This window comes from Condylura cristata, unplaced genomic scaffold (assembly GCF_000260355.1).
Source record: "Condylura cristata isolate star-nosed mole 26May11 unplaced genomic scaffold, ConCri1.0 scaffold00011, whole genome shotgun sequence".
Classification (NCBI taxonomy): Eukaryota; Metazoa; Chordata; class Mammalia; order Eulipotyphla; family Talpidae; genus Condylura; species Condylura cristata.
In genome coordinates, this window is record NW_004567112.1 from 1,454,673 (window position 1) to 1,465,837 (window position 11,165).

At 60.3% G+C, this 11,165-nt stretch overlaps 1 protein-coding gene across 1 annotated transcript in view; it reads right to left on the minus strand.

The window, feature by feature from the left end:
- Positions 1–11,165, minus strand: part of DOCK1 (dedicator of cytokinesis 1) — a 239,593-nt gene that overhangs the window by 178,447 nt on the left and 49,981 nt on the right. The window contains 1 exon segment of the mRNA XM_012723446.1: positions 9,199–9,307. Within this exon segment, the coding sequence (XP_012578900.1) occupies positions 9,199–9,307 (109 nt within the window).

The following is an 11,165-nucleotide window of genomic DNA, read 5'->3' on the forward strand; positions in this document are numbered from 1 at the left end:
CCACCCTCGTTGGGCGGCCACCCTTGCTGGGCGTCCACTCTCACTGGGCAGCCACTCTCGCTAGATGCCACTCTTGCTGGGCAGCCACTCTTGCTAGACACTACTCTTGCTGGGCGGCCACCTTCGCTGGCTGTCCACCTTACCACCCTCACTGGAGACTGCAGGAGCCTATGAACAGGGAGGAGAGAATTGGGGGGGGTGTGGTGACTGCAGAAGAGGGGCTGAGGAGGCGCCCCAGGAAAGGACCCCAGAAAGCCAGCGGGAACAGGTTCAGGGAGAGGAGACCCCCAATGGAACAGACGGGGGCATCAAGCAAGGCCCAGGGGGCGTCTCCAGGCTAGAGGACGCCCCCAAGACGCCACCGGGGTGGGGAGGAAGGTGAGGCGCACACCTGGAGGGCAGGGTGCCCCAGCCCGGCCCCTGGCAGGACACTCCGGCAAGAACCCAGGAGCCGACGGCCCAGCTACACGAGGGGGCACCCACAAACGCTCAGCAGTCTCGGCGGTAGGCACCGCCCCCAGTCTCCACTCGCGCTCTCGCTCCAGCTTCCCCCGAAAGACCCGCAGCTTGCCGGCCCTTCTGGAAGAATCCGGGCGGAAGGCTGCCTTCCCGTGTAAGTACAGCTCTGACCACCCAGGAGCGCAAGAGCGGCAGACACGGGCCCCGGAGCCGCCCAGCCTGAGGCCCGGAGCAGGGCACCGCGCACCCCCTTCCTGCCCACGGCCCTCCCGGCAGCCCTCGAGAACGCCCCGTCCCAGGAGACAGCGCAAGGCAGTGGCGAGGCAGCTGCAAAGCAGGATACGCATCGCTAGGCTCAGACGCAACAGAATGGCTCTGGAGCCCGGCGGTCACACAAAGGCATAAAATCTAAGCAGTTTTTTGTTTTCAAGCGCTGCGGTATCTACTAAGCACAAGCCGCGAGGGTGACAGGTCTGAGTAACTTCCGGCAGGTCTGGGGGCATCTGTGTTTTGGTCCCGAGGGAGACAGGCCTCCTTCCAGAAGGTCACAGGAAGGCCAGTACGCAGTGCGAGAGGAGTGAGATGGGCAAAGGTGCCAGCTGCCGCCCAACGCCCGTGCGCACGTGGCAGGCACAGCCGGGCTGCGGCGGCCAACTGGAATGAATTTCACGATGGCACTTCATAAGGCCACCCTCAGAATGAGCACCTGCTGGCTTTCGCTTGGCATGCGTAAAGAGCGATTTAGAGTCAACTGGAGAAAACTTGGGAATCAAATAGGACAGCAAGCACAAGAAAGTAGTGGCATTTACTGCAAAATGAGATGACATGATCAGCAGAGAAAATTAAATAATTCAGCTCTGGATCTTGGAAAGTCTAGAATCCAAGCAACGTCACAGCGCACACAGCCGCGGACGCAAGCGCAGGCTGGGAGCCCGCGTCCCTCTCCCGAGCCAGCGGGGCCTGGGCATGGGGCAGCCCTGGGCCACCTTTCTCGATGCTTGCGCCTCAGAAAGCTTCAACGCGTCCACCGTAGGCTGGGGCTGGCTTCTGGGCCTCAGTGGCCCTGCCTGGGGCCAGCCAGCCCCTTGGCCTGGCGTTCACCCACGAGGGATGGGTGTCTTAGGGTTTCACTGGAAACTATTCTAACCGTATGCTTGCTCTTCTTAGCACACTAATTGCGTGAAGTTATTTTCTACTAAAAGTCTTCTGCACTGGAGTGTGTTTGCCGTTATGCTGAGGAGGCACAGTCCATTGTGAGCAGGCAGGTTTGGGGGCCTGGGGTGCCTCTCACCCTGCCTTATAACCAAGAGACGGGAGCACACACAGGAGTGGACAATGCTCTTGCAAGGGCAGTGCCCTTGCGAGGGATCAGCTGCCCAGGCCTGACCACGCTCCCACATGCTGGGGCTCTCTGGGGCATCCCGGGGTGCAAGGGGCACCTCAGGCCCACCCACGGCCCCAGAGTGGAGTCCCCCTTGGCCCCTTGAGTCACTGCCCCTGGTTCTCCTAATATGTTCCCGGTAGTGAGCGGTCAAGGCCAACGACCTGCTTTCACAGGCCGCGAGGCGGCGTCCACACCCGGGCACGAGGCCGGCCACACCCTGCCGACCCCACACGTCAGGAGACGGCTTTCCCTAACCTCCTCTCCCGGCTCCCGGCCTTCAGGCCACGATCTAAGCACGGCCCTTCCTGACCAGGCGGGGATGACCCAGCCCCACTGACGCGATGTCGGCAGAGCTTTTCAAAGTGCCCCCTGAGCGACCGGCTCACGAGCTCTTCGGTGTAACCGATTCTTCTGTCTTCAAAGTGGCCTCTGAGAGGTTCATTCCGTGAGAGCCAACTCCCGTGTTCACGGCGGCAGGAGCTGCCGAACGCCGCATGGCCCTGCGCGTCGCCAGGTAACTTCCGAAGCCAAGGCCAGGTCACATGGAGACTCTGACTAACGTGTTTTAGTGTTTTGTTTTTTTTTTTTAAATGAGAGAGGTACCGCAGGGGTCCAAAGAGAAGGCTACTTCGTGCCGGGGGTGCCCCTGGGGGCGCTGCATCCACACCCCAGGAGGGAGAGGCCGGTGGTCCTCGCTGGGGCCGCCTGTGCCCACTCACCGGGGCTGAGACTCGACACCTTCGCGCCTAGCACCTCCCGCTCGCGCCCGGTCTTGAGAACCTGCCGAGTGCGGGTTCGGTGACTGAGCCACAGGAGGAGGCTCCCGCAGGAGCGGCAGGGAGGCGCCGGCACGGCGGCCGGGACGGCACGGCCGGACCGAAGCGGAAATCGGGGTTTGCCCAGCCGGGCTCCCGAGAGAAGTGGCTGCCCCCAGAGGTCAGCCCCAAGACTGGGAGGCCCCGGGGAGGGTCTGGGCCTCCCGTCTGCGCTTCACAGAAAGAAACCAGGAGGTGCTTTAACGGAGAGCGGAGACCCCAGCCCTGGGGGGGCGGACACAGAGGTAGCCCAAGTGACTCTCCAGCCGCTTCCTCACCGCAGAAGTAATTCGCCTAAGCGCTCGAGGCCCACGGTCCCACAGGCGACTGGCCACTGGGTGCGGGAGGAGGGAGGCGCGAGGAGAGCGTCCTGCGGTCCTCCCGCGGCGAGGCGACGCTGAGTGCCGGGACTCACAAGATCGCAGCTCTAAGATACTGAGTTTCAGCAGTAACCTAGTGGAGGAGGAGCAAAGGCTGTTTGAAATCTGAAAACGCAATCCCAGCTGGGACGAGGGCCAGGGGCCCCGGGTCGGGCCAGAGCGGGCGCAGCGGGACCCCGCTCTGCAAGCACGGGGGGCCGCGCTCGCTCCCGCGCCTCGGGGTCCGCACGGGGACCGGGGCCACTCGGCCCCGGCGGCAGGCAGCTGCGCGACGGCAAGTGGCTTCTCAGGGGCTTTTCCCCTCGGTGTCACGGGGATTTGAGGGCTTCAAAAATCACCTCAGGAAAACAGAAAACAGTACTCGGTAATCATCTCCCATGTAGCGCTGTGTATGAGTAAGAGGGGCCGTTCATAATCACATCCATTGTGAGGAACTCAATGAGCCCGCTCTGTTCTATTATCTAGCAGCAGGCAGCAAACTGCCCACTCCGAAGTTCAGGTGGTGAGCGGCTCGTGAGATGCAGGCCGGCTTCACGGCCTAAGGCCCCGCTAGTCCAGCAGCGGGCAGGTGTCCAAGCCGGAGCAGGTGGGAGCGTGACCCACCGGCTCTGCACAGAGCCCAGCCTGGGGAGATACCCCGGAGGGGCCCCCGAAGCGGGGCTGGGGCCCGCAGCAGCGCCGGCTCTAAGGTGCTGCTTGCGCTCCAGGTCCACCGAGAGTGATTCTGTAATGCGCGGGTCACCTGCTCCCTTCTTCTGGTGAGTGGCCCAGACCTGCCAGGCCCAGCAGGCACCCGGCAGCCAAGAACTCTGACCAGCGCGCTGCAGAAGAGGCGCGAGGCCTCGACAGCACGCCCGGGCTGGCCCTCGATGCAGCCCTTGCTGAGGCCGCCAGCAGCCGAGCAGCAGGCTGGCTGCCAGGACCCACGGAACCCACAGCCCCTGCTGGGGACTGGGGCGGACGCAGGTGCCTGGGGGGGCAGAGCACCCGGGCCAGGTCTCCGCACAGCCACAGGCCCGGTGCCCTCTGCCCCTGCTGCCGCTGCGCCTTCTGCCCCCGTGGAGGCCGCTCCTCGCCCTCATCACCCCCACCCAGCGGGCAGAAGGAGCAGGTCTGACTGCACTTGCCGCCGGTGAAGGAGCAGAGGCAGCGAGGGCAGGGGCGCGGCTTCTTGGTGGGGCGTCTCCCTCTCCAGAGGCGCCTGCAGCTCGGGCGGGTACCGCGGCGGCCCCGAGCCCGGGCCCTGGGCCGTGCTCTGCAGAAGGCCTCCCCGGGAAGGCCCAACACGTGGGCCGGCGGCGCCGGGGCGCACGGGACCTCGGGGCCTGGGTCCCCTCCGGCTTGTGGGCAGCGGGGTGTGTCCATCTCCCAAACTTCCCGCCCAAAGCTGAAAAGAGCTGCCAGTGCAAAGCGCCAGTCACGCCTCAGCAGAGGGGCTGTCTCAGGGGCTCCCAGGGGCGAGTCCCGGAGCCAGGCGCTCTTCCCGGGCCCTGAGGCCCGCGGCACAGGGGACGCAACCCCAGAGCTCCAGGTCCCACTGCAGAGACCCCACTGGGCGGCGGCAGCGGACAGTGGGGAGAAGGCCGCCGGGAGGTGCTGTGGGCGGCACGGAGGCGGGGGCTGGACAGGCCAGGCCGAGGCCTCCTGCCCGTGGGCAGTTAGCCCAAGTAAACCAGCCGCACTCAGCTCCCGGGGCGCCCCCACAGAGCGCGGCCCCTTCTCCCCAGGGGCGGATGCCGCGTGCCCAGGGCAGGCGCAGCTCCCAGCAAAGGGAAATATAAATGGATGGGGTTTAAGTTCTCTGAAAATAATGTTTGTTTTGCCAAAGACAGCACCGGGGGTTCCGGGACATCTGACTGGGGATGGCAGAGGTCATCCGCGGAGGCGGCCATCTCCTGTGGCTGCCGGGGCGGGGGGGGAGGTCACGGGCGGAGCGCGGGTCTCGTCAGGCTCGAGGAGGTCAGGGAAACAATTATGAGTTAATGAGTAGACACTGGCAGGGCGAGAGAGCAGAGAACAAATTGCAGGCTAGATGGCTCCATCTCGCTCCGACAAACAAAAGACCAGAGGTGTCATTTAGAAAACATTAAATGATTGGGTAGCAAAGTCCCGACTCAAACGCAGAATACATAAACAATGGCGCTCAGCAGCCCAGCGCCCACCAGACGGCCGGCTCAGCGGCCAGGGCGCCAGGAAGGACTCACGGGCGCCCTTCCGCGACGCAGGCGCTGCAGGAGCGCGGGCAGGTCAGAGGGGAAAGTCAGAGGACCCCCAGCCACAGCGCCGGCGCCCCCTCTCGTGGGGCACCGCCATCAAGGAAACCCCGGGCTGTGGGCAAAGCGGAGCAAAAGCCCCAGACCACGCACGCTAAATTTTCGAAAGGTGAAAGGCAAAGGACGCTGACAATCTGGCTCGCACGACACGGGCAAGAACTCAGAATCTCCCAGCTGGAGGAATCTGCCTCGCCTCTACGGCTTAATAGAAACGGCGTGGAGAGAGTTAAGCAGGACGCCTACACACCGCGGCACCTGAAAAGGCTCGATGCTCTTGGGAAGCGTACGCATGCCGTCTGCGGCTCACCCCTGCCAGCAGTATGCATTCATCTAGCGGAGGCTCGTCTTCCCAGCTGGACGGGAGAGGCGCCCGGCTCCGGCATCAATTACCCCAAATCAGGAGAGCGTGGGGTGTGCATGGGACTGCTGTCCACTGAACTTAGCACAGCGTCAAAAAAGGAGCCAGAGGAGAGTTTAAAATACCACACAAAGGGCCTACTCATTCGGAGAGCTCCGGTTCATTTAAAGCACAAAGACCGAGCGCCTCCAAGGGCCGGCCACCCACACACCCTCAGCAGCTGTCTTAAGATCCAGCTCTGTGCACGCTGAAAAACAAGTGACTCCCCAATACCAGCACTTGGTAGCAGTAGCACTTAGTGCAGGGTAGCACTTGCTTCCTCCTCTGGTAGCTTTCTTTGAGGCTCGCTGTGTACTGCAAGGAGGTGACAGGTCACACGCATGAAGGCGGAGGGAAGGCCCGAGCACACAGCCAGAGTCCATCCTTCAACGTGCCCACGGGAACAGACAACCCCAGTGTCGGAGGGGACGGAAGTGCTGAGGGAACTGGGCTGAGCCGGCAGGACACAGCGGCCTGCAGGGATGGAGCGCCTCTTCCGAACGGGAGAGAAACACATGCGGGAGCACCTGCCAAAGCCAGTGGGCAGGAGGTCGCTCTGGGGCACGCCAGAGCCAGCCAGGCCCTCCTCACTTTAGAACCCAGAGTTCTGACAGAGGCGTCTCAACCAACATTTAAGAGTTACGTGGCTTAGACACCAGAGGCCAGGTTGGGGGAAGGAGAACGAAGTGATGCCCATCACCTGTGGCGCTTAAAGAGCAGGCAGAGAAGGCTGAAATGAAGGTATGGAGATTCCAGGTAGACAGCTGCAGGTGCAGGGGAAACAACCGGGGCTGCCCACACCCCCCTTGCCAACCCCCGCCCCGGCCCGGCCCGGCCCCACGCCAGCAGGGCCACTGCGCAGGTCGGGAGCAGACTGGAAAGGAAGGCGCTCCCACCTGCCGGGGCAGGCGCCGCCCCAGGGTGGGCAGGCTGCAGGGTGGCCCGTCCCAGCGAGGGGGACCCTCACGGCCAGGAGGCCCTGGCCGCCACCGCTCTGCCGAGCACGGCAGCACGCCTGCAGTGGGCCGGCTGCCACCAGCACATTTCACGCCCAGGAAGGCGCTTCCACGCGTCATTCCTCAGAGGTGGGAGAGTCCTGAGTCAAGGTGGTGCCCCACATACCACATACCCCAAGCAGCTCCCTTGGAATGGGGTGGCAGCCGTGCCTGGAAGAGCACCTGCTGGCCACATACCCCCAAAGCGGTGCCCACCAAGAGCCCCCAGCTCGGAAAAGAAACTCGCAAGATTCTGGGAAAAGTTTGTTCCAATTAAGCACATATTTTACTTAAAAATATAAATGAAAAAAGTATCCCCTGACAGAAATAAAAGAAGCAATAAAGAATTCCACATGATGAGATTCGAAGAGCTTATGAAATTTTCATACGGAGAGAACCCTGAGGGGAAAGACTCCATCCCCGCACCCCGCCGCTTCCTCCCCGGGAGATCTTGCCCGCTTCCCAGAATGTAGCGTTAGGTGGGAAAGTAAGTCCATCCGGCCGGCCGGCCGGTCGGTCAGGGGCAGCGCGCCATGCCGAGGATGCAGCTCACCCCTCACCGCACTCGGGCCGGTCGGAGGCCGCCCGCGCTGCTCCCTGCGCCTCCCCGGGCCGGGTCCTCCCCAAGCCCTGGCCGCGCCTGCCACCTCTGGCTCCTTCTTGTTCTCCCACCGCAACCCGCCCCCTGGGCTGTTCCCCACCTCGAGTCCCCACCACCCCCGGAAGCCAGGCCCGCCCCACGTGCCCGCCAGCCGGCTCCGTGAGGCCTGCCCACTGCCACGGCGCACTCCCCCGAACCCGCTGGGCGCCCAGCGGGCCGTGACCCGCCTGTCGCCAGCGTGAAGGCAGACTCCGTCCTCCCCGCAGACAGGGGGCCTCTCCGTCCTCCGGCCTCGGCCTGCACCGGCCCCAGATGAGCTCTGGCGATGTCCAGAGCTCAACCCTCGCGCTCTCCAAACACGTCACAAGCACACGCTGAGTCACCCGCCTGGCAGTGACACCCAGGTTTCAAGATCGTGAACAGAGTGACAGCCACCGTGACCCAGCCAACATGAAGCCCCCTGCACGGGGCCACGCTTGGGCAACAGCACAGTACCCAACGGAAGGCCAGTCTTTTCTCCTGTTTACCCCATGAAAATGATCCTCAACTGCATCTCCACGTCGATAGCAAAATCCCAAGTGTTATAATGGCAGACAGCAGGCCCCCGCGACGCATCCACCGTCTCGAGGCTGCAGGGCACCCGGTGCGAAGGAACAGGCCGACACCTTGCCGGCAGCGCGGAGGCGCCAATTCCCCGGCCAGTCGGCACGGGGCTCACACCCCAAAGCCCAGGTCGTAAAAGGAGATGCCACCGGTGGGGGGCTCTGGGGGGCCCAGCCAAGTCTCCCACCACCCAGAGACGTGCCGCCGAGGGAGGGAGGCAGACACGAGTGAAGCCAGCCAACTTTAATAATGCCAGAATATATTTAGAAATCTAGAATTCCTCCTGGGCGCCAAACTTCCTGTCATTTCTATCTATTCTTATACTACATGCGTCTGTTTTCTAAATGCCACCGGAGTTAGCAGCGAGCACACTGAACGCAGGGCTAATTTTAACCTGCAACATGAAGGTGGCTTCAGGAAATGTCAAGTTGCCAGAAAAATTAACCTGAAACTTCAATAAACACAGCCCGTCGCTTTCTCTGAACAGACTTGCAGGGCAGATTCCCAGGAAAAGCGGGAGTGAGCCTGCAGAAGCCAAGTGGCCAGAGTGGCCCCCCCAGTCGAAAGGACATGAGGACCTCAGTCCTGCTCAGGGAGGCCGTCCCCTGGGTCGTGGCGGCCACAGGGCACCGCCGAGGCTATGCGCCTCCTAGGCGCAGCTCGGAAGCTGACACATTCCCAAAACAGCTTCGAGACACTAGCCAGAAAGAGCTTTCCAGACTGAAACAGTGAAGGAAGAAGGGCGGGCCAGAGCCCACGAGGAGCAGCCACGGGAAGCCGCAGCAACTTCTGGAAGACGCCTGCCCCTTGGAGGAAAAGTGCAACTACAAACTGTCCTGCTGCAAGTCAGCCCCAAGAAACTTCCAGAACCGGGAGGTCCTGGAGCGTGCAGCTCGGGCACGCTCATGCCCCGCGTCCCGGCGCCCCTCTCGGGAGGGTGTTTCCTTCCTACAGCAGAAGCGCACGAGAAGGAGATGGCAAGTGGAGAGAACAGCAGAAGGCAGAGCCCTCCTTCCCTGCCCTCCCGAGGACGGGCGACACCTCCCGCACAGTCTGCCTGGCGCCCGGCACGGCCTCGGGCTTGGCCGCTCAGCCGCCACTTGCGGGCCCAGCGCCACACCCCGCCTGGCCTGTCCAGGCCGAGCTGAGCGCCAAGACGGGGCGGCACCTCAGGCGCCCGCAGGCAGTGGAAGAGGAGCCCGGCGCGGGCGCGTGACTGCGCACAGCCAGCCTGGCCCCACGCCCGCGGCCAGGCAGCCGACGGACTCCACGCCGGCCCTGCGGGCCCTACCTTCACCCTGACGGTCTGGTCCGACGCGCTGCTCATCATGGTGCTGACGGACTGGAAGAGCTGCACCAGCGACTCCACGAAGGCGGCCTCCCCCTTGTTCTCATACAACCTGCGAAGGAACACGCACTGTGGGGGCCGCACCGAACCCCCACTTCCCAACCGTGTCAGCGGGGCGCTGCCGACAGGTCAGCTTGTCAGGGGGCGCCGGGGCGCTTTTCATGGGAACATGCACTTTCTAAATCTGGACACGAGAAATAGGGAGAGAGGAAGCGGGGAAGAGGACGGGGCAGGGAGGATCGGGAAGCCAGCTTCAGTTCTCCCCACGAGACACGATGAGCGTTCGGGTGTTATTTCCTGCCAGGGACTTTTAAGCCCATAAAGTCACGAAGTTGACATTCACAGACACTTAGTTTGCCCAAATTTAACGTGCACTGACAACCGTCTGAAAATGACACTACAATAATAAATGCTCAATGACCTTACTGCAGAGGAACATTACTCTACAAACTCATCACAGAATTGATGGTAACAGAAAAACTCTTGAGAGGTGGAGCAAAATCAATAAACAGATAATAAGGCAGTTACGCATCGGTTACATGCATGCAAATTTATTTTGCTAATTGCAAATAAGTTTCATCTATAAATTACTTATTAGCAGCTAACTTCAAGTTGTTGTTACTAAAAAGTAAATTTGCATTTCAAAAAGTTGCAACTCAGATGTTTTATTAATACACGCTAGCTGTCTGCCTGATTAAAAGTAGACCATACCTGAAAACTTGTATACAACGGAAAATTTTATAAACTAAGTGATAATTAATTACCCTGGAGGTAATCATTTATTTAAATGAGTTGCACTATAAAGCAACAGTTTCCACTACAAAGCAAAGGGAAGCTATACTCTCAGGTATCTATTTTGTGAGTTTGCGCAAGTGATGTACCACGCAATTAAAATGAAGGAGTCGAGAAGCTCTGATTGCAGGTGAAGAGGAGCACGAGGCTGGGCAGACTCCATCAAGGCTGAGGAGATGCAAGTAATAGCCACACCCCAGCGGCCAGCTCCTAGAGCTGCTGGGGCCGGGGCTGAACACTGGCATGAGAACCTGCTGTCACACCGAGTGTTCAGCAGCTGTCAGAAGAAATGAACAGAACTTGGAGACACTGATAACATTTTACATAATGCACAGTTCTACACGCAAACAAAACTTATTAAATGTGGGAAAAGACCAGACCACATCAAAGAGGAAGGAAAACCACAGAAACACGCCCACAGTTCAAGATACTATCAGGAGCGAACAACACTCTCAAAGTCAGTGTGCTTGTTATATCCTGAAGGGGAGATGGAGAAAATGGAAAAACGGGAACATGGAAAATAGAGGCAAAAACAGACATGAAGATGGAAAAATGTAGTAGGCAAGCAAGTCGATACAACAGAAGCAAAAATTCTAAAACTGAAAAGTATAGGCTCTAAAATTAAGATCTCATTACACGAATTGAATAAGGGTCAAAGAGAGCAAAGGAGCCAAGTAGCGAAGTGGGGAGCAGAAGCAGAGGCAGGAGAGACCAGGGCACAGCGCGGAGGCGGCGCACACGGGACCTGAAGTTCAGAAGGAAGCAGAGCGCACAGTGCAAAGGCAGCGCCAGAACAGGTCGCGGCCAGGAGCTTTGCCAAAGTAATTCAAAACATGAGGCAAATATTCAAGAAACTCCAAATATCCAACGCAGGGTAAGCACAAAGCAAAGCTATGCTATATGTCTACAGCAAAAGTGCTACAGATCTCACAAACATGTGGAAGTTTAAAAGCAGCTAGCAAACTTGACACCGTGACCTGCAAAAATTAACAGGCAGTTGGAAGCTGACTCTCACCAGAACTGCTGCAGCCAAAGGGACAGGAAAACGCCCGGAGAAAGAAAGTAACTGCCAATTTGGACTCTTTATTATATAAAAATATCCCTCAGAGGCCCTCCCT